Raw genomic sequence first — 25,617 nt, 5'->3', positions numbered from 1 at the left:
GGGGATGAATGAGGCGGGCCGGACACAGGGAACAGGAAACAGCCACAGCACTCAACAGAGCAAATGGCCATTATGCCATGTGTCCCTGCGGTCAAAAACAGGTCCGTTAGCCTCGCCCGCTAACGTGCCGGAAGGCTATTACAGGGCCATTACATTGACATGGCGAATGGAACGATGCTATTGTTAAGTCATGAAAACCCTGAGCCCTGTGGCAGGTCGGTAATATACAGTGCCTTGCGAAAGTATTCGGCCCCCTTGAACTTTGCGACCTTTTGCCACATTTCAGGCTTCAAACATAAAGATATAAAACTGTATTTTTTTGTGAAGAATCAACAACAAGTGGGACACAATCATGAAGTGGAACGACATTTATTTGATATTTCAAACTTTTTTAACAAATCAAAAACTGAAAAATTGGGCGGGCAAAATTATTCAGCCCCCTTAAGTTAATACTTTGTAGCGCCACCTTTTTCTGCGATTACAGCTGTAAGTCGCTTGGGGTATGTCTCTATCAGTTTTGCACATCGAGAGACTGAAATTTTTTCCCATTCCTCCTTGCAAAACAGCTCGAGCTCAGTGAGGTTGGATGGAGAGCATTTGTGAACAGCAGTTTTCAGTTCTTTCCACAGATTCTCGATTGGATTCAGGTCTGGACTTTGACTTGGCCATTTTAACACCTGGATATGTTTATTTTTGAACCATTCCATTGTAGATTTTGCTTTATGTTTTGGATCATTGTCTTGTTGGAAGACAAATCTCCGTCCCAGTCTCGGGTCTTTTGCAGACTCCATCAGGTTTTCTTCCAGAATGGTCCTGTATTTGGCTCCATCCATCTTCCCATCAATTTTAACCATCTTCCCTGTCCCTGCTGAAGAAAAGCAGGCCCAAAACATGATGCTGCCACCACCATGTTTGACAGTGGGGATGGTGTGTTCAGGGTGATGAGCTGTGTTGCTTTTACGCCAAACATAACGTTTTGCATTGTTGCCAAAAAGTTCAATTTTGGTTTCATCTGACCAGAGCACCTTCTTCCACATGTTTGGTGTGTCTCCCAGGTGGCTTGTGGCAAACTTTAAACAACACTTTTTATGGATATCTTTAAGAAATGGCTTTCTTCTTGCCACTCTTCCATAAAGGCCAGATTTGTGCAATATACGACTGATTGTTGTCCTATGGACAGAGTCTCCCACCTGATCATGGGCCTCTTGGCTGCATCTCTGATCAGTCTTCTCCTTGTATGAGCTGAAAGTTTAGAGGGACGGCCAGGTCTTGGTAGATTTGCAGTGGTCTGATACTCCATTCCATTTCAATATTATCGCTTGCACAGTTCTCCTTGGGATGTTTAAAGCTTGGGAAATCTTTTTGTATCCAAATCCGGCTTTAAACTTCTTCACAACAGTATCTCGGACCTGCCTGGTGTGTTCCTTGTTCTTCATGATGCTCTCTGCGCTTTTAACGGACCTCTGAGACTATCACAGTGCAGGTGCATTTATACGGAGACTTGATTACACACAGGTGGATTGTATAAATCATCATTAGTCATTTAGGTCAACATTGGATCATTCAGAGATCCTCACTGAACTTCTGGAGAAAGTTTGCTGTACTGAAAGTAAAGGGGCTGAATAATTTTGCACGCCCAATTTTTCAGTTTTTGATTTGTTAAAAAAGTTTGAAATATCCAATAAATGTCGTTCCACTTCATGATTGTGTCCCACTTGTTGTTGATTCTTCACAAAAAAATACAGTTTTATATCTTTATGTTTGAAGCCTGAAATGTGGCAAAAGGTCGCAAAGTTCAAGGGGGCCGAATACTTTCGCAAGGCACTGTACAGTGACATCTTAGGCATGACACGGCCAGTATGGGACTGGAACAGTTCTATAGGAAAATGTCAGGGGCGTCAGGCGCAACATTGATCGCTTGTTCATACAGTGGAGATGGATGTGTGTGATAGAGCTGATGGTGGGTCATGAAGCGATAAGGCTATGTGCTGGGGCAGGTTGTCATGGGGATGATGGTCAGACGACGGACAGTCTGTGGCGTCACTAAGATAGGGACAGTATTAGGGCCATGTGGACCTTAGTGTGTCCTCATGGGATGACTGTGTCCCTGGGAGAGGGTCTGTGTGTCCTAAAGACCCAACATTCATTTGAGTAGGAGTCAGTGGTTGACATTAATTAGCTCCTATTTGGGTTGAATGGCAGGAACCAGGTTACCACGATTTACTGCCCAGAACCACTCCCTTTTCCTGGGATAAATAACTGCGAGAAACAGGTAAATTATAATAAATGATTTTTATGAAAAGCATGTGTGAAATGGAACTTAAATTATATGTGATGTCTAAACCTGGCTTCTCTACGGCCTCTGCATGATGAATCATCAACGCTCAGGGTTGGGACAGCCCATCTCAATATTGAGCACAGTTCACAATGTAGACCTAGCATCTCATCATGGTCATTTTTTTTCTTGTGACAGTTAGGCCTTCATTTGCTGCCGCATAGTCTATGCTACAGTAGTACAAAAACTGAGTACGTTTCTAATTTACCCATCTCTAGCTGGCTTTCACCTTATTTTTTTACTGTAAAGATTTTTAAATGTTTTGCAGCTGCAGAGTTTTAAAACACTCAAATATCATTGCTTTTTAAATCAGTGCACACGCGAGCACTCTCTCGCATTCTCTCTCCATCAACTCCATTCAAATTGCATCCAAAATAGATAATCCTGTTGTAGATTGATATATAGCCCTATATATAGCCTACCTCTTTCAGGTAATACATTCAATGCAGCATTAGCCTTCTATTTAGCTAATTAATGATGGGTTATGCATAATAAGCTTCTAACTTATAGCCTCTGTCTCTTGCACAATACACACACACCTGAACTCCGCTGGTCTGTCCTTAAAAAAAAAACACTCCTTAGCTCTTGGAGTCCCATGCAGGAAAAGCTATACTAGAAGAGCTTGCTGGACGTTATATTTTTTTGCATTTCTTATACCAATAGACTATTCGAAGAGGGACGCAAGTTCTTGTTAGCTGAATGTTAAATACACTAGCCAATAGAATTCATGGATAGTTTGAAAGAAGAGCGAACGAGCGATGGCGGTAGGCTATGGCAGTTATTTATTCAGACCCATAACCATTCAATCTTTGTGAATAGAAGTGAAAGCCTTCTGCATTTAATTGTAGTCCCATACTATTCAAGCATGTCATTAGAATGATGACGATAAGGTCAACTAAACATATTTCATTTAACTGTTGAAAGAGATGAAGGAATGATGTAACAATAGAGAGAGAAAGAGGAAGTAGGCTAATAACATTAGGGGAAATATTATGAATGGCATATATGCGTCAGCCTACAAATTATACAAATAGGCCCTGTTATATTTAGACATTTAAATCATTTTCGCTAGCCTATAACTGTAACTTTGTAGGCCAGATGTGCTGCACCAGAATTGCATGTTCTCTCCCTGCTTTATCATGGTTTGAATGATGTGCGTAATTCCAGTCCATATAATACAGTATAATATAATATAGTACAGTAATACAGTTCACACTCCAAAAGACTAGCCTACTGGAGCTAGTTTTTACCCAAGAGAGCATACAGCTATCTATGGGCTTTTATGTTTTTTTGTCGTGCATAATGAGCAGTAGTCTATATCACATAGGCCTATGTATTGGTTAACGGCACATTTATTTTGGGCTCATTAAATGTCGTTAATGTAGTGCTCATTAAACTAATTTAATGTATGGCTCATCAGGCTCAGGTAGAATCAGGCTTGAATTTTCCATCAAATTGTAATCAAATCCAGACATAGGCCTATTTATATGCTTTATAATGCTTTTGAATAACACTTCCGGTTTTGGCTGAAAATACCGGGTTACCTGGGAGAAAAGTGATTTATTCCCGGAATGGAACATTGGTAAGATACAGGGAATATATTCAACCCTAGCTCCCATGACATCTTTGCCCAAAGCCTAGCTTGATCTAAGAGGTGTTCCTCCAGAGTCCGGTCTATCCAATGGTTGAATGTGAATGAGGTGCTGGAATTACTTTTCATCCTAGGAATGATGAAGGGTGTAACAAATGGTGTGTGTGTGTGTTGTGGAGACGTAGCTTCAGCAACTACATGTACTATACACATTTCACATACAGCGCACACACACACACACAACTCCTCAGAAGGGAACTAGGCCACTGCAGACAGCACAGTCATGCCCACCCACCCAAATACAAACATAAACATACCCTGGCATAGTCACACAGCCATGCTAAGAGGCACTATTTGGCAGCTGTCGCGTCCAATACCAAAGTAGGGAAGACAGTGGCAGGCAGCTGCAGGCACTAACACTGCTGGGGCTCACTATCTGGCAGTGGTAGCTATAGCGTCAGCCTCCCTGGGTGAGAGGGTACTTGACTCTGAGCACCGGGGGCGGGTGACTCAGTACCCAAAACGCAGGGTGTCAATTCTGCTACTACATCTCTCCCTTAGCGAGCACCAGGGAGACACAGCCTGAATTATTGATCAAGGGAGACAGGGTTCAGAGAGAGCTGTTGGTTCTGTCAGCCTAGAACACCAAGACAAAGAAAGAGCAGAGCTACAGATGAGGAATGTGTACAAAATGACGAAACTTTCACGCCTGGTGAGTGAAGCTGGCTGTTGGGCTCTATGATGGCACTTCAAATCAAATCAAATCACTTAGGGAGTGAAACAATGTGAACCAAGCCATTGTCGCACCATGCAGTCCAGAATTAGTTTTCCTCGCTGGAGGGTTTATTTTATCTTTTTGTTTGGGAAACTTTTCTGGTAGCTCAAGTTCCCCACCCACACTTAGCCTCGGCAGCACACCCTCAGTGGGATTTGGGGGTGACTCAGTGGGGTGTCCTCATAATAACCCCGGTGGACTGAACACGAGGTGGGGTGCCACAGATAAAACCCCAAGTAGAAATAAGACAAAGTGTATTAACAAACACTATAGCTACTGGTGGATGGTAGAGGCAAATACAAACACACTAACCTGGTGTGACAGTGGTGGTGATTCAGACACTACAGTGTCAAGAACAAAGGGTTTCAAACAAACCCCAGAGCAGTGGACAGTAAAGGTGATATAAACATGCAGAAGTGTTCTGTCATTTAGGCCTTCAAAGGACAATAAACAAAACTATTAAATCTGAATTATATTATATTTTACTGTACTGTACAGTAGTGGACAGCAGCTGGAGGTAAACAGTGAGACACCCTGGCTTCTGGCTGGGACTGCAGGGGGTCACAGCAGGCCTCTTCTGCTCAGTGGGCTCCAGCTGTCTGGTAGTAATGAACTAATACTCAACACCACTCACTTTGATTGTGGCCTTACCACCCACAGGGAGTGGAGAGGAGATAGAGAGGCCTCACCCTTACCACCCACAGGGAGTGCAGAGGAGAAAGAGAGGCCTCACCCTTACCACCCATAGGGAGTGCAGAGGAGATAGGCAGGCCTCACCCTTACCACCCATGGGGAGTGGAGAGTAGTTAGGGAGGCCTCACCTTTACCACCCACATGGAGTGCAGAGGAGATAAAGGCCTTACCCTTACCACCCATGGGGAGTGGAGAGAAGTTAGGGAGGTCTCACCCTTACCATCCACAGGGAGTGCGGAGGAGATGGGAAGGCCTCACCCTTACCACTCACAGGGAGTGCGGAGGAGATAGACAGGCCTCAACTCCAACCTGAACCCCAACTGCCTCCACTAGGGTGATGATAAATTATCAGAGTAACAGGACCTTCATGCCCATCCCAGAGCCGTTTATAATTTAATATAATTGATCTAAGAAAAGGAATCGAAGTAGCGTTGCCTCATGCCTTTGTTCTTGTGTAGTGCATCAGCAAGCAACTAAACAATTCGCTACAGATGGTTGAAATCACAACAGAAGTTATCATTAGCATAATTTGCTTCATGCTTGAACAATACCAGAGGAATCCAGCTTTGAGTATCAGACCTTACTACAGTCTAATTAATTTTACTCTGAAAACCTGCGTGCACCACACTGTAGCATCCATCAATGAGTGAAGCATCTCACAAACTTAACTCAGTGTAAAATCGTTCTAAATAATTGAGTCTATGTCCTTTGTTCAATCATTCAATCTAGTTGTCTGTGGCGTAAACAAGTCCTCGCCTCACCTCTCCTAGAACAGCTGTGTTTCAATGATCGTAGTCGTTTTCACATGTCACAAGACCTCTAGGTGCTTCAGTACTGCTCCCTCTATGTGTGGACAGCACAGACAGGTTCATTATCTTCATGTAGTGTGAGAACCTAGTTGGGGGACTTTCAAACGGCTGGTTCCAGGCTTATACGGCTCTAATTAACACAAGACAATCGTAATAATTACTTTACTGAATTGTGATGGTTTAATTAAGGGCAACATGTTTCCCCTTAAGTTGACATGCTGTGTGAACATGATTTGAGATCATCTTTTTCTATAAACCACTGAATAATCAATGATTGCGCACAGCCAAGATTTGCGCTTGGTTGAGAAGATGATGGATAGATTGTGAAATCCATTTGATGTACTTACCATCCATATTTAATTGGTGCGCCAAAAACACATTCGCACAGAGGCTTTAAACTCTTTCGATTTGTAACCATTATGAATTTTACCAGCCCAGTAAGTGCTGAGTTTCCACCTGTCAATGTTTTCACGTGTTCGTTCCCTTCAAATGCCCCTCAAAGCAACTGAAGTCATCATCTTCAGGACCGACCAACCATCATATGGAGGAAATAGCAACGTTATGACTCAAGAATTTACGGGATCTTGCCTCATACAGTAAAGCCCCTCAGGTCGAACTTAAACTTTCTCAACTTAACTTTTCTCCTTTCTGCTGACACACTACTGCTGATGAGGGAGCACCAAACTTTATGGTTATCTTTAATTCATTAATCGATTCATTTCCTTTCTTGTCTTACAGCACACAATCCATTTTAAGTAATTAAACTGCAAATGAATCTCTCATCTGTGGCCCTTTCTGACTCAACCCCAAGATAACCCCTGTAATGTATAGAATCTGGAAAACAATGTTGCCCCCTCTCTTAACGAAGTGGCACAGTGTGTGAGTGAGAGAGAGAGAGTGAGAGAGAGAGAGAGTGAGAGAGAGAGAGAGAGAGAGAGAGAGAGAGAGAGAGAGAGAGAGAGTCTAAACATACTAATGCCTCAATGAACATCTTCATTGACAAACTACAAGGGCTTTTTGAAATGTACAAAGCCATAAAATCACATTTTCTAAATCTGACCTTTTTTCTAAGTAGCTGACATTTGACCACTGCAGTAGAATTGGAAGAGCTATCTAACACAATTTCCTTTGTAACATTCCTTTGTAATGTTTGAAACAACACCCAGAGGAATACTGTAGTTCTGTCAACCCTGAGAATTGTGTTTGAGGAACACTGGCTTGTCCAACAATTTTCACAGGTTCTTATGATAAAAAAGACCGTTCACGATTGGCTGTGCATGGGAATGTATCTGTGCATGGGATTCGCCAGGGCACTTGGCTGTCATCGTGGTTTAAACATTTCCTTGCCCTTGTAATGTCTGAGCCTAAGAGAGGGCTCTGGGAATTTTTCTTAAAAGTCTTGCAATGTTCTCACATCAAATCACATCATCCCTTTACATCTTTACATTAGCTAGGAGATGTGACAGTCCTGGGGGGTTAGAATAAGGGTTCAGAGAGCTGACAGCTGTGTTGAGAAGGTGGAACAACCAGCACTCCACAATAACAGCACCCTCAGCAATGCCCGAGAGAAAGAAAACAGAGAGGATGAGAAAGAGAGAGAAATGCTCTAGCCAAGCAGGAGGCGGATGAAACAGAGGGTATGAGTGAGAAGGACTAGCCAGACAGACAGAAACTAACTGGTGGTAATGAGTTAAGGAGTAGAGTGTATATTTGTGTACTACTGAATGGGTGACTGGAGGGCATTTTGGAAAGAAACCCAACAAGTGAAAAGAAAAGCATGAAAAACAGAGGGACAGTATTTCAGCATGGCCTCGGGACTTAGTCCGTGTCTATCCCTGCTGTCATTCAGTCTGTCAGCATGATCTACATATTAACCCTCTTTCCTATCACAACAGTACTGACCGGGGCTCATGTCTAGCCAGCTAAGCTGTCAGCAGGCATGTACCATTTCAATTCAACCGATTTCTTTGAAAAGTTCCAGCGGTCAGTACTATACTACACTATGATTAAAGAGTTTGTTTTACACACCAATGGACATCACATATAAGAGGGCTTTCATTGTGATTAAATCACACAGATTAGGACATGATGGCAGCACAACTTCCATTTGATTTGATGTTGTAGAAGGAGTTTAATTCTATGGTGAACACTTGTCTTTCTCTCTGCAGGGCCTTGACAGAGTTGTTGAAGCAGCCCGGAGAGGTGGGCGGAGTGGGCGGGGCCGGGGGTCACCACCCCATAGGGACCAATGGGATCTCTGGCAGGTCACTGCGCAGCAACAACGGTAAGCCTGTTTCTTTGGGAGCACATGGGTTATTACAGGAGATGTCTCTCAGTGTTATTAAGCATATCGGATACTGATCCAGCAACGCTTTGCAAGCACTCTCACAAGGGCTCTTTTAGTGCTCAATGTACTAATGAGGACACTACTAACTCTGAATAGGGTACAACAGACTATTTCAGACTCTGGCAGTCAGAATTGAGGATTATTCAGTCGTGGCCAAAAGTTTTGAAAATGACACAAATGTTAATTTCCACAACGTTTGCTGCTTCTGTGTCTTTAGATATTTTTGTCAGGTGTTACTATTGAAAACTGAAGTATAATTACAAGCATTTCATAAGTGTCAAAGGCTTTTATTGACAATTACATGAAGTTGATGTAAAGAGTCAATATTTGCAGTGTTGACCCTTCTTTTTCAAGACCTCTGCAATCCGCCCTGGCATGCTGTCAATTAATTTCTGGGCCAAATCCTGACTGATGGCTGCCCATTCTTGCATAATAATCAATTCTTGGAGTTTGTCAGGATTTGTGGGTTTTTGTTTGTCCACCCGCCTCTTGAAGATTGACCACAAGTTCTCAATGGGATTAAGATCTGAGGAATTTCCTGGCCATGGACCCAAAATATCGATGTTTTGTTCCCTGAGCCACTTACAGTGCCTTGCGAAAGTATTCGGCCCCCTTGAACTTTGCGACCTTTTGCCACATTTCAGGCTTCAAACATAAAGATATAAAACTGTATTTTTTTGTGAAGAATCAACAACAAGTGGGACACAATCATGAAGTGGAACGACATTTATTGGATATTTCAAACTTTTTTAACAAACAAAAGCTGAAAAATTGGGCGTGCAAAATTATTCAGCCCCCTTAAGTTAATACTTTGTAGCGCCACCTTTTGCTGCGATTACAGCTGTAAGTCGCTTGGGGTATGTCTCTATCAGTTTTGCACATCGAGAGACAGACATTTTTTCCCATTCCTCCTTGCAAAACAGCTCGAGCTCAGTGAGGTTGGATGGAGAGCATTTGTGAACAGAAGTTTTCAGTTCTTTCCACAGATTCTCGATTGGATTCGGTCTGGACTTTGACTTGGCCATTCTAACACCTGGATATGTTTATTTTTGAACCATTCCATTGTAGATTTTGCTTTATGTTTTGGATCATTGTCTTGTTGGAAGACAAATCTCTGTCCCAGTCTCAGGTCTTTTGCAGACTCCATCAGGTTTTCTTCCAGAATGGTCCTGTATTTGGCTCCATCCATCTTCCCATCAATTTTAACCATCTTCCCTGTCCCTGCTGAAGAAAAGCAGGCCCAAACCATGATGCTGCCACCACCATGTTTGACAGTGGGGATGGTGTGTTCAGGGTGATGAGCTGTGTTGCTTTTACGCCAAACATAACGTTTTGCATTGTTGCCAAAAAGTTCAATTTTGGTTTCATCTGACCAGAGAACCTTCTTCCACATGTTTGGTGTGTCTCCCAGGTGGCTTGTGGCAAACTTTAAACAACACTTTTTATGTATATCTTTAAGAAATGGCTTTCTTCTTGCCACTCTTCCATAAAGGCCAGATTTGTGCAATATACAACTGATTGTTGTCCTATGGACAGAGTCTCCCACCTCAGCTGTAGATCTCTGCAGTTCATCCAGAGTGATCATGGGCCTCTTGGCTGCATCTCTGATCAGTCTTCTCCTTGTATGAGCTGAAAGTTTAGAGGGACGGCCAGGTCTTGGTAGATTTGCAGTGGTCTGATACTCCTTCCATTTCAATATTATCGCTTGCACAGTGCTCCTTGGGATGTTTAAAGCTTGGGAAATCTTTTTGTATCCAAACCCGGCTTTAAACTTCTTCACAACAGTATCTCGGACCTGCCTGGTGTGTTCCTTGTTCTTCATGATGCTCTCTGCGCTTTTAACGGACCTCTGAGACTATCACAGTGCAGGTGCATTTATACGGAGACTTGATTACACACAGGTGGATTGTATTTATCATCATTAGTCATTTAGGTCAACATTGGATCATTCAGAGATCCTCATTGAACTTCTGGAGAGAGTTTGCTGCACTGAAAGTAAAGGGGCTGAATAATTTTGCACGCCCAATTTCTCAGTTTTTGATTTGTTAAAAAAGTTTGAAATATCCAAAAAATGTCGTTCCACTTCATGATTGTGTCCCACTTGTTGTAGATTCTTCACAAAAAAATACAGTTTTATATATTTATGTTTGAAGCTTGAAATGTGGCAAAAGGTCGCAAAGTTCAAGGGGGCCGAATACTTTCACAAGGCACTGTAGTTATCACTTTTGCCTTATGGCGAGGTGCTCCATCATGCTTGAAAAGGCATTGTTCGTCACCAAACTGTTCCTGGATGGTTGGGAGAAGTTGCTCTCAGAGGATGTGTTGGTACCATTCTTTATTCATGGCTGTGTTCTTAGGCAAAATTGTGAGTGAGCCCACTCCCTTGGCTGAGAAGCAACCCCACACATGAATGGTCTCATGATGCTTTACTGTTGGCATGACACAGGACTGATGGTAGCACTCACCCTGTCTTCTCCGGACAAGCTTTTTTCCAGATGCCCCAAACAATCGGGAAGGGGATTCATCAGAGAAAATGACTTTACCCCAGTCCTCAGCAGTCCAATCCCTGTACCTTTTGCAGAATATCAGCCTGAACCTGATGTTCCTGGAGAGAAGTGGCTTCTTTGCTGCCCTTCTTGACACCAGGCCATCCTCCAAAAGTCTTCGCCTCACTGTGCGTGCAGATGCACTCACACCTGCCTGCTGCCATTCCTGAGCAAGCTCTGTACTGGTGGTGCCCCGATCCCGCAGCTGAATCAAGTTTAGGAGACGGTCCTGGCACTTGCTGGACTTTCTTGGGCGCCATGAAGCCTTCTTCACAACAATTGAACCGCTCTACTTGAAGTTCTTGATGATCCGATAAATGGTTGATTTAGGTGCAATATTACTGGCAGCAATATCCTTGCCTGTGAAGCTCTTTTTGTGCAAAGCAATGATGACGGCACTTGTTTCCTTGTAGGTAACCATGGTTGACAGAGGAAGAACAATGATTCCAAGCACCACCCTCCTTTTGAAGCTTCCAGTCTGTTATTCAAACTCATTCAGCATGGCAGAGTGATCTCCAGCCTTGTCCTTGTCAACACTCGCACCTGTGTTAACGAGAAAATCACTGACATGATGTCACCTGGTCCTTTTGTGGCAGGGCTGAAATGCAATGGAAATGTTTTTGGGGGATTCAGTTCATTTGCATGGCAAAGAGGGACTTTGCACTTAATTGCAATTAATCTGATCACTCTTCATAACATTCTGGAGTATATGCAAATTGCCATCATACAAACTGAGGCAGCAGACTTTGTGAAAATTAATATTTGTGTCGTTCTCAAAACTTTTGGCCACGACTGTATTTTAGATGCACACACACGGTACTGGTACCCTGTGTATATAGCCATGGTATCATTACTTATTGTGTATTTATTCCTTGTGTTATTATTTTTCTATGATTTTTCAATTCTTGCCCGTAAGTAAGCGTTTCACTGTTGGTCGACACCTGTTGTATACGAAGCATGTAACAAATCAAATTTGATTTGACGCGCACACATGCAGACACTTGTTATTAAGCTAGGAGGAAGGCTCAATTCCATAGAAAACCCTGCTGTCTCTCTCCATGGCTGAGCGTAAGTGCAGGGACAGGCTGGTCATCTTTAATGAAGGTATAATGATATTTTTTCTGGTCCGGAACCTGTTGATATAGCACCACGCAGTTCATCTGTTTACTAATTAGATCCCCTTAAATCCCTCTGAACCCCATTCCTCTCCCGCACACACACACACACACACACACACACACTTTGCTTTCATCTTCACTCTATTGCAACAATTCCTTTCTCTGTCACGTTCATGCCAACCTACACCGATCAGTCTCCACCTTCCTTCATCTCTACTCCTCTTAATTATTTTGCCAAACAACACTCACTCCCCATCTCTCCTTCCTTTCTCCTGTCTCTGATTAGCGTTGACCATTAAATGAGTCTTTACTTAAGTGGTCATTATCGGTGGAGGGCTGATATAGTTGTAGGCTGATATAGTGATATAGGCTGATATAGTTGTGCGTGGAGGCCTGAGAGACCCGTCTGTGTGCCCCCCCCCCCCCCCCCCCCCCCCAACATTAAAGAGAGGACCTACAGGTGCTGCCTAGTCTACTGAGGTGGATGAGAGTGTAAAACTCTGGCTCTGCACATGTTTTCATTATTGTTATTCCACCCCATACTGCTCTGCCCTGTAATCTCAGTGCTTTATCTGACATGATCTGGTTAAGGCTGCATCTAGATCAGTGTCTGAGAGTGTGAGGATGTGTATGTGTTCAGTATGTGTGTGTGTGTGTGTATAAGTGTGTGCAAGTGTGCTCTAGTGCCTTTGCAATAACAACTGAATATACTGTACGGAGTGTTGAGACTGTTCCCTGAACAGCTCAGTATGTGCCATATGTGAGGCCAACGTTGGTAGAGAATTATAACGTTTGTGCATGTGTGTATTATTCTTGTCAGTGAGTGGCTATAAGCTGGTGAATACAGTGTATAAGTATCTACATGAGTTGTGATGGAATTGTGTGTTCCTGTGAGTGTGAGGGTGTTTATGTTAGAGTGTGTTTGGCATGTATTATATGTACTATAGGCTTATTTGAATGTGTGTGTGTGTGTGTGTGTGTGTGTGTGTGTGTGTGTGTGTGTGTGTGTGTGTGTGTGTGTGTGTGTGTGTGTGTGTGTGTGTGGTATGAGAGCATTCTCATGACAGTGAGTGGGACAGCTGGACAGAGCTGCTCTGTGTGGAGAGCTGCCCTGAGGGTCAAACAGCCCCCAGTGAACAGGCCGTGCGTGTTCCCCTGTGAAACAACGGAGGGAAAGAGACAGAGACAGAATGACAAATAAAGAGACTGACGTTTTATATCGATTTTGGGGAATAGAGAGAAAGACGAGAACATGAAGAGAACGAGAGGAAATTGGGTAAGGACAGAAACAGAGGGACTGAAAGCAGGAAGTGAGAGGCTAACAGATGGAAAGAGAGAATGATTGAGAGAGCACAAGGGCTAGCCTATCCTAATCCCACTTGTTTCTGCTGTCTGTGAGCTGTGTTTGAGCACCATGGACAGAGCTAATGGTTCATTACAAAGCAATAGACTGGCTGGTCTAAACTCCTTAGAACTGCACCATGAATTATTTAAGCGTTACTATATGCTTGAACAGACCGATCTCAACATTCATCATTTGTTCATGTTTTGGCAATAACGACAGTTACACTACTGTTATTGAACACAATGAAGACGATGTCCCTGATGTTGTTGATGACGCTGATACTGTAGTGAAGACAAAGTTGATCCTGCTCATACAGTGGCTAACCGTTATCTAAACAAACACGTTCAGAGGAAAATACCCCTGCAGTGAATAATCTTGGCTGGGCGGACTGTGTGCAAGTTCTATATTGGCACTGTTCCTGCTCTCTTTGTAGATAAGGGGGGATCTGCATTTGTGGAGCGTGTGTAATTTACATGTTGCAGAGGCAGTCTGTGAGGGCCAGAGCGATAGCATCAATGGGACATTGAAATCAAAACAAGAAAACAAGGGAATTGTGATAGGAGGAGGGGGTGTTAAGTGAAAGGGGGGGTTGTATATGCATGTTAATTTCTATGTACAGTTGAAGTCGGAAGTTTACATACACTTAGGTTAGAGTCACTAAAACTCATTTTTCAACCACTCCACACATTTCTTGTTAGCAAACTATAGTTTTGGCAAGTCGGTTAGGACATCTACTTTGTGCATGACACAAGTCATTTTTCCAACAATTGTTTACAGACAGACTATTTCACTTGTAATTCACTGTATCACAATTCCAGTGGGTCAGAAGTTTACATACACCAAGTTGACTGTGCCTTTCTAGGGAGTTTTTCCTAGCCACCGTGCTTCTACACCTGCATTGCTTGCTGTTTGGGGTTTTAGGCTGAGTTTCTGTACAGCACTTTGAGATATCAGCTGATGTACGAAGGGCTATATAAATAAATTTGATTTGATTTGATTTGATTTAAACAGCTTGGAAAATTCCAGAAAATTATGTCATAGCTTTAGAAGCTTCTGATAGGCTAATTGACATAATTTGAGTCAATTGGAAGTGTACCTGTGGATGTTTTTCAAGGCCTACCTTCAAACTCAGTGCCTCTTTGCTTGACATCATGGGAAAATCAAAATAAAGACCTCATAAAAAACTATTGCAGACCTCTACAAGTTTTGGTTCATCCTTGGGAGCCAAACCCCTGAAGGTACCACGTTCATCTGTACAAACAATAGTACGCAAGTATAAACACCGTGGGACCAAACAGCCGTCACACTGCTCAGGAAGGAGACGCGCTGTCTCCTACAGATAAACGTACTTTGGGGCGAAAAGTGCAAATCAATCCCAGAACAACAGCAAAGGACCTTGTGAAGATACTGGAGGAAACCGGTAGAAAAGTATCTATATCCACAGTAAAACAAGTCCTATATCGACATAACCTGAAAGGCCACTCAGCAAGGAAGAAGCCACTGCTCCAAAACCACCATTGAAAAGCCAGACTACGGTTTGCAACTGCACATTGAGACAAAGAATGTACTTTTTGGAGAAATGTCCTCTGGTCTGATGAAACAAAAATTGAACTGTTTGGCATAATGACCATCGTTATGTGGAGGAAAAAGGGGGAGGCTTGCAAGCCGAAGAACACCATCCCAATCGTGAAGCACGGGGGTGGCAGCATCACGTTGTGAGGGTGCTTTGCTGCAGCAGGGACTGGTGCACTTTACAAAATAGAGGGCAACATGAGGAAGGAAAATGATGTGGATATATTGACATCACAGTCAAGGTATTGGAGTGTCCATCACAAAGCCCCAACCTCAATCCTATAGAAAATGTGTGGGCAGAACTGAAAAAGCGTGTGGGAGCAAGGATGCCTACAAACCTGATTCAGTTACACCAGCTCTGTCAGGAGGAATGGGCCAAAATTCACCCAACTTATTGTGGGAAGCTTGTGGAAGGCTACCCGAAACATTTGACCCAAGTCAAACAATATAAAGGCAATGCTACCAAATACTAATAGAGTGTATATAAACTTCTGACCCACTGGGAATGTGATGAAAGAAATAAAAGCTGAAATAAATAATTCTCTATACTATTATTCTGACATTTCACATTCTTAAAATAAAGTGGTGATCCTAACTGACCTAAGACAGGGAATTTTTACTAGGATTAAATATCAGGAATTGTGAAAAAACTGAGTTTAAATGTATTTGGCTAAGCTGTATGTAAACTTCCGACTTTAACTGTATTGAGTGTGTCTGTTAGTGAGTGTGTCTGGTAGTGTTTGTTCTGTCAGAGTGTGTCTGTGAGTGTTTGTTCTGTCAGAGTGTGTCAGTGATGGTTCTGTCAGAGTGTGTCTGTTAGTGTTTGTTCTGTCAGAGTGTGTCTGCTAGTGTTTGTTCTGTCAGAGTGTGTCTGCTAGTGTTTGTTCTGTCAGAGTGTGTCTGCTAGTGTTTGTTCTGTCAGAGTGTGTCTCTTAGTGTTTGTTCTGTCAGAGTGTGTCTCTTAGTGTTTGTTCTGTCAGAGTGTGTCTGTTAGTGTTTGTTCTGTCAGAGTGTGTCTGTTAGTGTTTGTTCTGTCAGAGTGTGTCTGTGAGTGTTTGTTCTGTCAGAGTGTGTCTGTGAATGTTTGTTCTGTCAGAGTGTGTCTGTGAGTGTTTGTTCGGTCAGAGTGTGTCTGTGAGTGTTTGTTCTGTCAGAGTGTGTCTGTGAATGTTTGTTCTGTCAGAGTGTGTCTGTGAGTGTTTGTTCGGTCAGAGTGTGTCTGTGAGTGTTTGTTCGGTCAGAGTGTGTCTGTGAGTGTTTGTTCGGTCAGAGTGTGCCTGTTAGTGTTTGTTCGGTCAGAGTGTGTCTGTGAGTGTTTGTTCGGTCAGAGTGTGCCTGTTAGTGTTTGTTCGGTCAGAGTGTGTCTGTGAGTGTTTGTTCGGTCAGAGTGTGTCTGTGAGTGTTTGTTCTGTCAGAGTGTGTCTGTGAGTGTTTGTTCGGTCAGAGTGTGTCTGTGAGTGTTTGTTCGGTCAGAGTGTGTCTGTGAGTGTTTGTTCGATCAGAGTGTGTCTGTGAGTGTTTGTTCGGTCAGAGTGTGTCTGTGAGTGTTTGTTCGGTCAGAGTGTGTCTGTGAGTGTTTGTTCGGTCAGAGTGTGTCTGTGAGTGTTTGTTCGGTCAGAGTGTGTCTGTGAGTGTTTGTTCGATCAGAGTGTGTCTGTGAGTGTTTGTTCGGTCAGAGTGTGTCTGTGAGTGTTTGTTCGGTCAGAGTGTGTCTGTGAGTGTTTGTTCGATCAGAGTGTGTCTGTGAGTGTTTGTTCGGTCAGAGTGTGTCTGTGAGTGTTTGTTCGGTCAGAGTGTGTCTGTGAGTGTTTGTTCGGTCAGAGTGTGTCTGTGAGTGTTTGTTCGGTCAGAGTGTGTCTGTGAGTGTTTGTTCGCTCAGAGTGTGTCTGTGAGTGTTTGTTCGGTCAGAGTGTGTCTGTGAGTGTTTGTTCGGTCAGAGTGTGCCTGTTAGTGTTTGTATGACGGAAGCCTCATCTTCCATTACTGTGTTTGTGAGTTGATGTACTGGCTGCCTGGCTGTGTTCATGTGTGTGTTCTCGTATGTGTCAAACGAGGCAGATGTGTTTGATCACAGCACAGCTTCTCTCCAACGCCTCTGGCACTCTTCTTCTGACCCCTCCAGCTGTCTTTACAAAGCCACAGACCTCCTCCTCTCCCCCTCAATCTCTCCCCCCTTCCTCCCCCTTCAGTCCTGCCCAGGGGCGTCTGCAGGCTATAACTGCTGGTTGCTTCTGCTACGTCTCAACAGGCTAGACTGTGCAGTTTAAGGAGGGTTGGAGAGGGGAATAGGATTATAATGTGCATAGGGCTTTTGGAGTGCAGCTAAGACAGACAGTGCCCCCAAGTCAGTTCTATTTTGATACCCTCTCAGCCAATGAGGTGTAGATTAGCATGGAGCAGCCGGTCCTGGACCAGTGCTGGGTCGTCTCTCAGTGCCCTGTTGAGGATTTGGACTGACAGTAATGCACTGCCACTGAGCTGTGGTTGAGGGGATTTGCATTGCGTAGATCCAGCACCCGGGGTCCTTTCACTCTGTCATCTCAAGGACACCTCATACTACGGGCTACGGATGACACTGTAGAGTCTTAAGTGATGCAATATAGACAAATTATGGATATGGGGCTATAGGCAGTATGGACATGCTCTTAACCTTATCGCCTCCTCCCCACTCTCCACTGTAGCTTTGGGCTCCAACAGTTATGGATTGACACAGTTTTAGCTTGACCTTAAAAGGGCTGTAATGGTGATTGGGATGAAGCAGGCTTTTCGTCGACCCAGTGTGTCTGTGTGCAGCTGATAGGGGGGAAGCTGAGCCCCTCAGAGATGTGTGTGGCTATACATGAAATTACTGGGATAAGCCAGGCTGCCGCCGTACTGATATTATGGCTTCCGGGCGGTTGAGTGGGGATGTGGCTCCATTCTGGCTCTGTTATTCCGTCATAATGAGACCTAACCCTTTCATAGATGAGCCTCCGGAGCCAAAATGAGTCTACAGTTTCCACCTAACCCCTGCAAGTCTCAAGCCCATCATTACCAGTGGGGTGATGTGTTTCCGATTGGATGTGTGCTGAAGAACAAGCGACAGAATCCTCAACATACACTGAGTGTAGAAAACATTAAGAACACCTTACTCATATTGAGTTGCACCCCTCCCCCTCCTTTTGCACTCAGAACAGCCTCAATTCATCGGGGCATGGATTCTACAAGGTGGCGAAAGCGTTCCACCGGGATGCTGGCCCATGTTGACTCCAATGCTTCCCACAGTTGTGTCAAGTTGGCTGGATGTCCTTTGGGTGGTGGACCATTCTTGAAACACACGGGAAACTGTTGCAGTTCTTGACACAAACCGGTGTTCCCGGCACCTACTACAATCCCCCGTTCAAAGGCGCTTAAATCTTTTGTCTTGCCCGTTCACCCTCTGAATGACACACATACACAATCCATGTCTCAATTGTCGCAAGACTTAAAAATCACTTTTAACCTGTCTCCTCCCCTTCATCTACACTGATTGTGAAGTGGATTTAACAAGTGACATCAATAGGGATCATAGCTTTCACCTGGATTCACCTGGTCAGTCTATGTCATGGAAAGAGCAGGTATTCCTAATGTTTTGTACACTCTGTGTATATTTCAAGGTCACAGCGTGTTCCCGTAATAAACACCACAAATTGTTCTGTGTTAGACAGAGTCATGTCCAGCCGGAGAGTCATTATCAGGCATAATGTTACCCATTGTAAAAGAAAGTGAGACCACTTAATGGCCCAACATGAGAGCAGAACTTAGTGAAGAACCAAGATGATCAGATAATGTATTCAGTTGTTTCGTTGAAGGTCACTCACACTGTGTGCTTTAATAGATCTACTCTCCTGTTTAAATACCTGCTGTGTTCATCTCTGGTTCTGAAACATTTCTGATTGGAAGCAATCCCATAACTAAAAGCCAGTGCACACTGCTTACGAAGCGTCATAGCTGGTATCCCCTAATTAAGACGTCTGACCGGATCAGAGACCCTTTAGACTTAACCATGGGTAAAGATTGCGCAACCAAGTTGTAAGAGGAAAAAAGCAGAAATGTCTGTCACGACAGTTGATGCTCATCTTCTGCCCATTGAAAATATGGCGGACTTGGGTGGATTCCACATGGGGGAATGAAAGAAACTGTGACCTCAACTTAAACTGTGACAGGGTATCTGTTTCTCTCTTTCATGAGATCCTAGTCCCGTCTAGACTGAGAATGCACCTACAGTCACCACCAGGGAGGTTATAGTTCAGTGCCTGAGGCCCAGATTGATCGATCCCAGTACCAGTTATAGGGAGAGTGATGTTTGGAGCGTACAGCACCACGGTCCAGGACCCATCCATCCATCAATGAGTGACAGGAAGGGCATGCTCCAGAACCCATTCAGAGGGAGTTCATCAAAGTGCTGCAGGTGCACTGCTGTGTGAGAGACAGACTTCATTTGTCAACAAGCCTCTGCTACAGCACTAGAGCTCTGGAACAAAGGAAGTGACTGTGGACAACCCAGGTTTAAGTCAAGAGAAGAGGATGGAGAGGTCTCCAAAACCACAACCGGAAGGGTAGTTCCCATGCTTGCAGTGTGTGTTGCAGTACATTCATTGCCATGATTGTATTTACCAGACAGTTTTGTCCAAGGTGAAGATGATTAAGAGGGGCTACCTGTCAAAACACATGGGACAGAACAGCAAGAGTCATTGGTGACACACGGAGAGCCAGTGTCAAACACAGTCACTTGGCACAGTGTTAAACTACAGTGTGCTTACTCAGACTTCCACTGTTTTGATAAGGGTGTACAGAGAGTACAGATCTCAAATCTCTGAGCCATGCAAGCGCTCGGAGGAGTTGGTACAGGGAGAGAAGCCCCCTCGTGGAAGTGGTATTGATCTTAGCACACAGTGCCTAGAGAGGTGTTTGCAGAGAGTCGGAGCTGACACCACGATCAGGCAGCATTATGGGGGATCAAAGAGGCCCTGGCCTCCCAGTGATCTGACAACAGCAAAGGAGGAGTGAGAATTTCCTGTTGACTGACGCTCCAATCCCGCGGCTGTCGTCGAATGGAGCCTCTCAATCATTCATCCGAACACAGAGGAGGGTGGGGAGACAGATAGGGAGAGAGCGGGGATGAGAGAGAGGGAACAAAGAAAGTGAGATCAACATAAAGAGATGGAGAAACGTTGCTCTGACAGACCAGGAGGGATACGGGGAGACAGAGAGATGGAGGGGGGAGGGTTTGTGAGGTGGCAGAAGAAGGTGAGAAACAAAGAGGGACTAAGGGAGTAAAATTGGAAAGAAAATAGAAATAAAGAGCAAAGAATGAAGAGTGGCAGAGGTAATAGAAAATGGTATGGAAGACCATGCAGGAGGGTTAGGGGGACAGAATTTATAGAGCCATTGGTCAGTGTTCTGGAAAAGAGACCCCTGGAAACCCATTCGACCCCCCTCTCCCTCGTTCTCTCTGTCCTCGCTCTCTGCTGCAGTGCTGCTTAAATGTCATTGGACAGCTTACATGTGGTGGGTGCAAAATGGGTGAAATGTCAAGCATGGTAAAGGGTGGCGTGCCTGTGTGTCATAGTGTGTGTGCCATGTGTGTGCCTGTGCGTTTGTGAGAGTGCATGTATTTGCCACGTGCATGGAGTGATTAATTAAGTGTGAATTCATGTAGTATTCTATCTGTGTACCTTTGTATCATGCTGTGTGTGAGAGCATGTGGATAGGCAATATAAGGTTCCAAGGGAGTCTTTACTTGAGACATGTGTAGGTCTATGTTTTGTAATAAACCCTGCAGCTGTACACTTCATCTGCTTTCGTCAAAAGGGAGCTGAATCACTGATTAAAAATGTCACGGGCAAGACCTTGGCCTATGAAGTCAGAAAAATAGTTCTATTATAGCAGCTGTAGGTTTTAAATAAGGATGATGTTGTAAAAACATGTCCCATTAATATTAATGCTGCTTTTTATGATATGAAGGTTTGTTTATCTTAATTGCAATGCCTCATTCTACTTTTTATTATCAAGGATGCATAATAATAAATACAGATGTTATGTTAGAAAGGCAACAGTTGCACAATGATCTCATTAGAGACATTAAACACATGTAATTACTATGCGGTGCACAGAGCCTGTGTCCCAAGCCTCACTATGAGATGGAACAGCGATTCCATCTCATACTGGGGATTGCTTTCAATTAAAATGGTCAAAGAGAAACAAAAATAGCTTCTTAGCAAAGAGCAATTTCTCAAGCAAGAATTTAGCTAGGATTGTCTGGGAGTGGTGTGTGGAGTGGGAAACTAAAAAATAGCTGTTATTGGTAGAGATGTTATCTTATTGGTCTATTCAAACAGCTCTTACACTTAAAGGGCATTATCATAATGTTCACAATATTATTACAACCTCATCGTGTAGAAATAAAACAAGGAAAATCACGGTTGACTGCACTGGCTCTTTAAGAGAGTGGGAAACAGAGAGAGAGAGAGTAAGAAAAAGAGATAAGAGATAACAAAAATGAGACAGAGATAACAAAGAGATAACAAAATGTGAAAGATGGAGAAAGGTCAAAAGGGAGAGACATGTAAGTCCAGGAGAAAGCATGATAGAAATAGAGACAGGTTGAGCATCCACCAGAGAGGGAGAGGGAGAGAGAGAGGGGGATTGAAGCAAAGTATGAGAAGGGAACCATTACAACAAGGGGAAAAACATGAAAAGAGAGTGATCGTTATTCTCAGTGACAAGAGAGCAGCTGGACACTGTGATATACATTTCTCTCAGTCTTCCTCTTTTTAAATGTCTCTGTTGGCCATCTGCTCACCCTTTTTCCATGTAGTGTCCCTCTCCCAGTACACATTTTTATGCCTTGTGCTATTCCGCCGTTCTCTCACAATGAGCCTCTCACCCTTTCCCTCTCTCCTCACAGACACGAGCAGAGCGTACAGTGTGGTATATCATCTGCATGGGGGCTTGTTAAACCCTAACCCCCACCCCAGCCCCCAAGCCCCCAAGCTCAGTGACCCATTCCGACACCACACAAATCAGGTTCTAGCCAGAACATACCAAGTCAGGAACAGAAATAGGGGGGATGGCGAGGTAGGTGATTTGAAGGTCAAAAGACTGGGCTGTCTGTTAATGCATCTGCAGTACATCAATCACAGTTTGCAATGGTGGGTGGTCGTGCAAACAGAGTGCACACGCCTTGCACATGCTTGAGGGCTTTGCCTCAAATCAGACCGTGTGTGCGTGCGTGTGTGTGCGTGTGTGCGTGTGTGTCAGTGTCAGTGTGGTGCAATATAGAACAAAGAAAAGTCCCAATGTTGAATCTACTGGTTAACACAGGATGGGTTTGAACACCAACTCTCGTACCAGAGCTGATGAATACTGAACAAAAATATAAGCACAACATATAAAATGTTGGTCCCATGTTTCATGAGCTGAAATAAAAGATTCCAGAAATTTTCCAAAAGCTTATTTTTCTCAAATTTTGTTCACTAATTTGTTCACAAATTTACAAAGCATTTAAACTTTGCCAAGATAATCGATCCAACTGACAAGTGTGGTATATCAAGAAGCTAATTAAACAAAGCTGATTAAACAGCATGATCATTACACAGGTGCACCTTGTGCTGGCCCCTCTAAAATGTGCAGTTGTGTCACAGAACACAGTGCCACAGATGTCTGAAGTTTTGAGGGAGCGTGCAATTGGCATGCTGACTGCAGGAATGTCTACCTTAGTTGTTTCAAGAGAATAAGTCACCTTTTTTAGAGAATTTGGCAGTACATCCTACCAGCTTCACAACCACAGACGACGTGAATGGCGTGGTCGAGTGGTTTTCTGATGTCAACATTGTGAACAGAGTGCCCCATTCCATGGTGGCGGTGGAGTTATGGTATGGGCAGTCATAAGCAACAGACAATGAACACAATTGCATTTTATCAATGGAAATTTGAATGCAGAGACACTGTGATGAGATCCTGAAGCCCATTGTCGTGCCATTCAGCCAGCCATCACCACATGTTTCATCATGATATTGCACGGCCCCATTTCCCAAGGATCTGTACACAATTCGTGGAAGCTGAAAATGTCCTAGTTCTTCCATGGCCTGCATGCTCACCAGACTTCACCCATTGAGCATGTTTGGGATGTGCTGGATCGACGTGTACGACAGTGTGGTCCAGTTTCTGCCAATATCCAGCAACTTTGCACAGGTATTGAAGAGGAGTGGGACAACATTCCACAGGCCACAATCAACAGCCTGATCAACTCTATGCAAAGGAGATGTGTTGCGCTGCATGAGGCTAATGGTGATAAGATAAGAATAAGATAAGATAAGATAAGATACAGATAAGAATAAGAGATAAAAGTAACAAGTAATTAAAGAGGAGCAATAAAAAATAACATACAGGAAGGTGCCAGTACAGAGTCAATGTGAGAGGGGCACCGGTTAGTTGAGGTAGTATGTACATGTAGTTAGAGTTAATTAAAGTGACTATGCATAGATTACGACAGAGAGTGGCAGTGGTGTGGAGAGGGGAGGGGGGCAATGTGAATAGTCTGGGTAGCCATTTGACTAGATGTTCAGGAGTATTATGGCTTGGGGGTAGAAGCTGTTTAGAAGCCTCTTAGACCTAGACTTGGCGCTCTGGTACCGCTTTCCGTGTGGTAGCAGAGAGAACAGTCTATGACTAGGGTGGCTGGAGTCTTTGACAATTTTCAGGGCCTTCCTCTGACATCGCCTGGTATAGAGTTCCTGGATGGCAGGAAGCTTGGCCCCAGTGACGTACTGGGCCATTCGCACTACCCTCTGTAGTGCCTTGCGGTCGGAGGCTGAGCAGTTGCCATACCAGGCAGTGATGCAACCAGTCAGAATGCTCTCGATGGAGGACCCATGCCAAATCTTTGCAGTCTCCTGAGGGGGAAATAGGTTTTGTCGTGCCCACTTCACGACTGTCCTGGTGTGCTTGGACCATGTTAGTTTGTTGGTGATGTGGACACCAAGGAACTTGAAGCTCTCATCCTACTCCACTGCAGCCCCGTCGATGAGAATGGGGGCATGCTCGGTCCTCTTTTTCCTGTAGTTCACAATCGTCTCCTTTGTCTTGATCACATTGAGGGAGAGGTTGTTGTCCTGGCACCACATGGCCAGGTTTCTGACCAACTCCCTATAGGCTGTCTCGTTGTTGTCGGTGATCAGGCCTACCATTGTCGTGTCATCGGCAAATTTAATGATGGTGTTGGAGTCGTGCCTGGCCGTGCAGCCATGAGTGAACAGGGAGTAGAGGAGGGGGCTGAGCACGCACCCCTGAGGGGCCTCTGTGTTGAGGATCAGCATGGCAGATGTGTTGTTTTGTTACCTGCCCTTACCAACAGAATTACAAGTGGTAGTGGAATGACATTGTCAACAATTGTATTACTAAATGTAATATTAGGCTTATCTATTTTGTTCAGCAAACAAACATAGCTTCATCTATTGTATTCTACATAAATTAGTTTGATTTGTGTACAGACTTTGTGAGATCTAGTGATCTTTCGGAAACCATGACACTGTCATTCTTTTTAGATGTGTGTGTTTGTGTGTATATGTGGCTATGAGAGGCTGGATGTGTGTGACAGTGACATAATTGTTACTATGGAGAAGCAATTGCCAGCAGCTTGGAAAGGCCCTCACTAACAAGCAGGGGCAATAGGAGGAAACAAAAACTACTCGACTGAGGGTTACCCCACACACAGACACCACATATCACTGTCATCTACCATTAAGCATCAAATTACATCACAACAAAACCTTTCCAACTCACCGCCAATGAGATGAGCCAAAAGGCAAAGGAGAGCTGACAGCTCTTATATAACAATATACCACATTCACAATTTACACTGTGACCACTAGACAGCCCATTTGAACAATTTGTGGAGTAGAAAACCACCATCACAAGCTGTGTAGTAGGCCCTACATAGGGTACTGCAAAGCTCTCTCTAATCCACTTCACACCTCCCCACCCCGAGTGCTTTCCTTTGCCTTCAACGGTCTGGCTAGTAATATTTAATAGAAACATTAATATGCATACTGACTGCTCTTTCTTCTTGTGTGAAACCATGAATAATGAATTAACAGCTCAATGTTTCTTGCTTGTAGAACTTCTAGAAGATTAGGAGGAAGCATGTCCTCTGAGCCTTTTTGCCCTGAAATGACTCTCTCATTATCCTCTATTAAAATATCTGTCGCCAAATGATGCTGGCATGACATCAAGTAGACATTTGACATTCATCTAAAATGATAGATTATTTCTGTCTGAAACTGACTGCATTACCCTTAGGACACTGTGCTACTTTGGCTAGCTAGCCTACTTGTAGGTATAAACAGGGTTAGCCCAAGGGCGTAGGACTTTTGCGCTCTAGGGCCTATGAAAGTTGTGTTCTTCATCAATAATTGATTAATACCCTGCTGTTACCTACCTGCCTTGGCCTTGCGACATACATCCT

General features: G+C 43.9%; 1 protein-coding gene across 1 annotated transcript in view; it reads left to right on the top strand.

The window, feature by feature from the left end:
- LOC139364812 (protein shisa-9-like) overlaps positions 1-25,617 on the top strand; it is an 84,433-nt gene that overhangs the window by 16,661 nt on the left and 42,155 nt on the right. The window contains exon 2 of the mRNA XM_071101928.1: positions 8,372-8,487. Within this exon, the coding sequence (XP_070958029.1) occupies positions 8,372-8,487 (116 nt within the window). The remainder of the gene's footprint in view (positions 1-8,371; positions 8,488-25,617) is intronic.

This window comes from Oncorhynchus clarkii, chromosome 13, assembly GCF_045791955.1.
Source record: "Oncorhynchus clarkii lewisi isolate Uvic-CL-2024 chromosome 13, UVic_Ocla_1.0, whole genome shotgun sequence".
NCBI lineage: Eukaryota > Metazoa > Chordata > Actinopteri > Salmoniformes > Salmonidae > Oncorhynchus > Oncorhynchus clarkii.
This window is presented reverse-complemented; position numbering and strand designations above follow the sequence as displayed.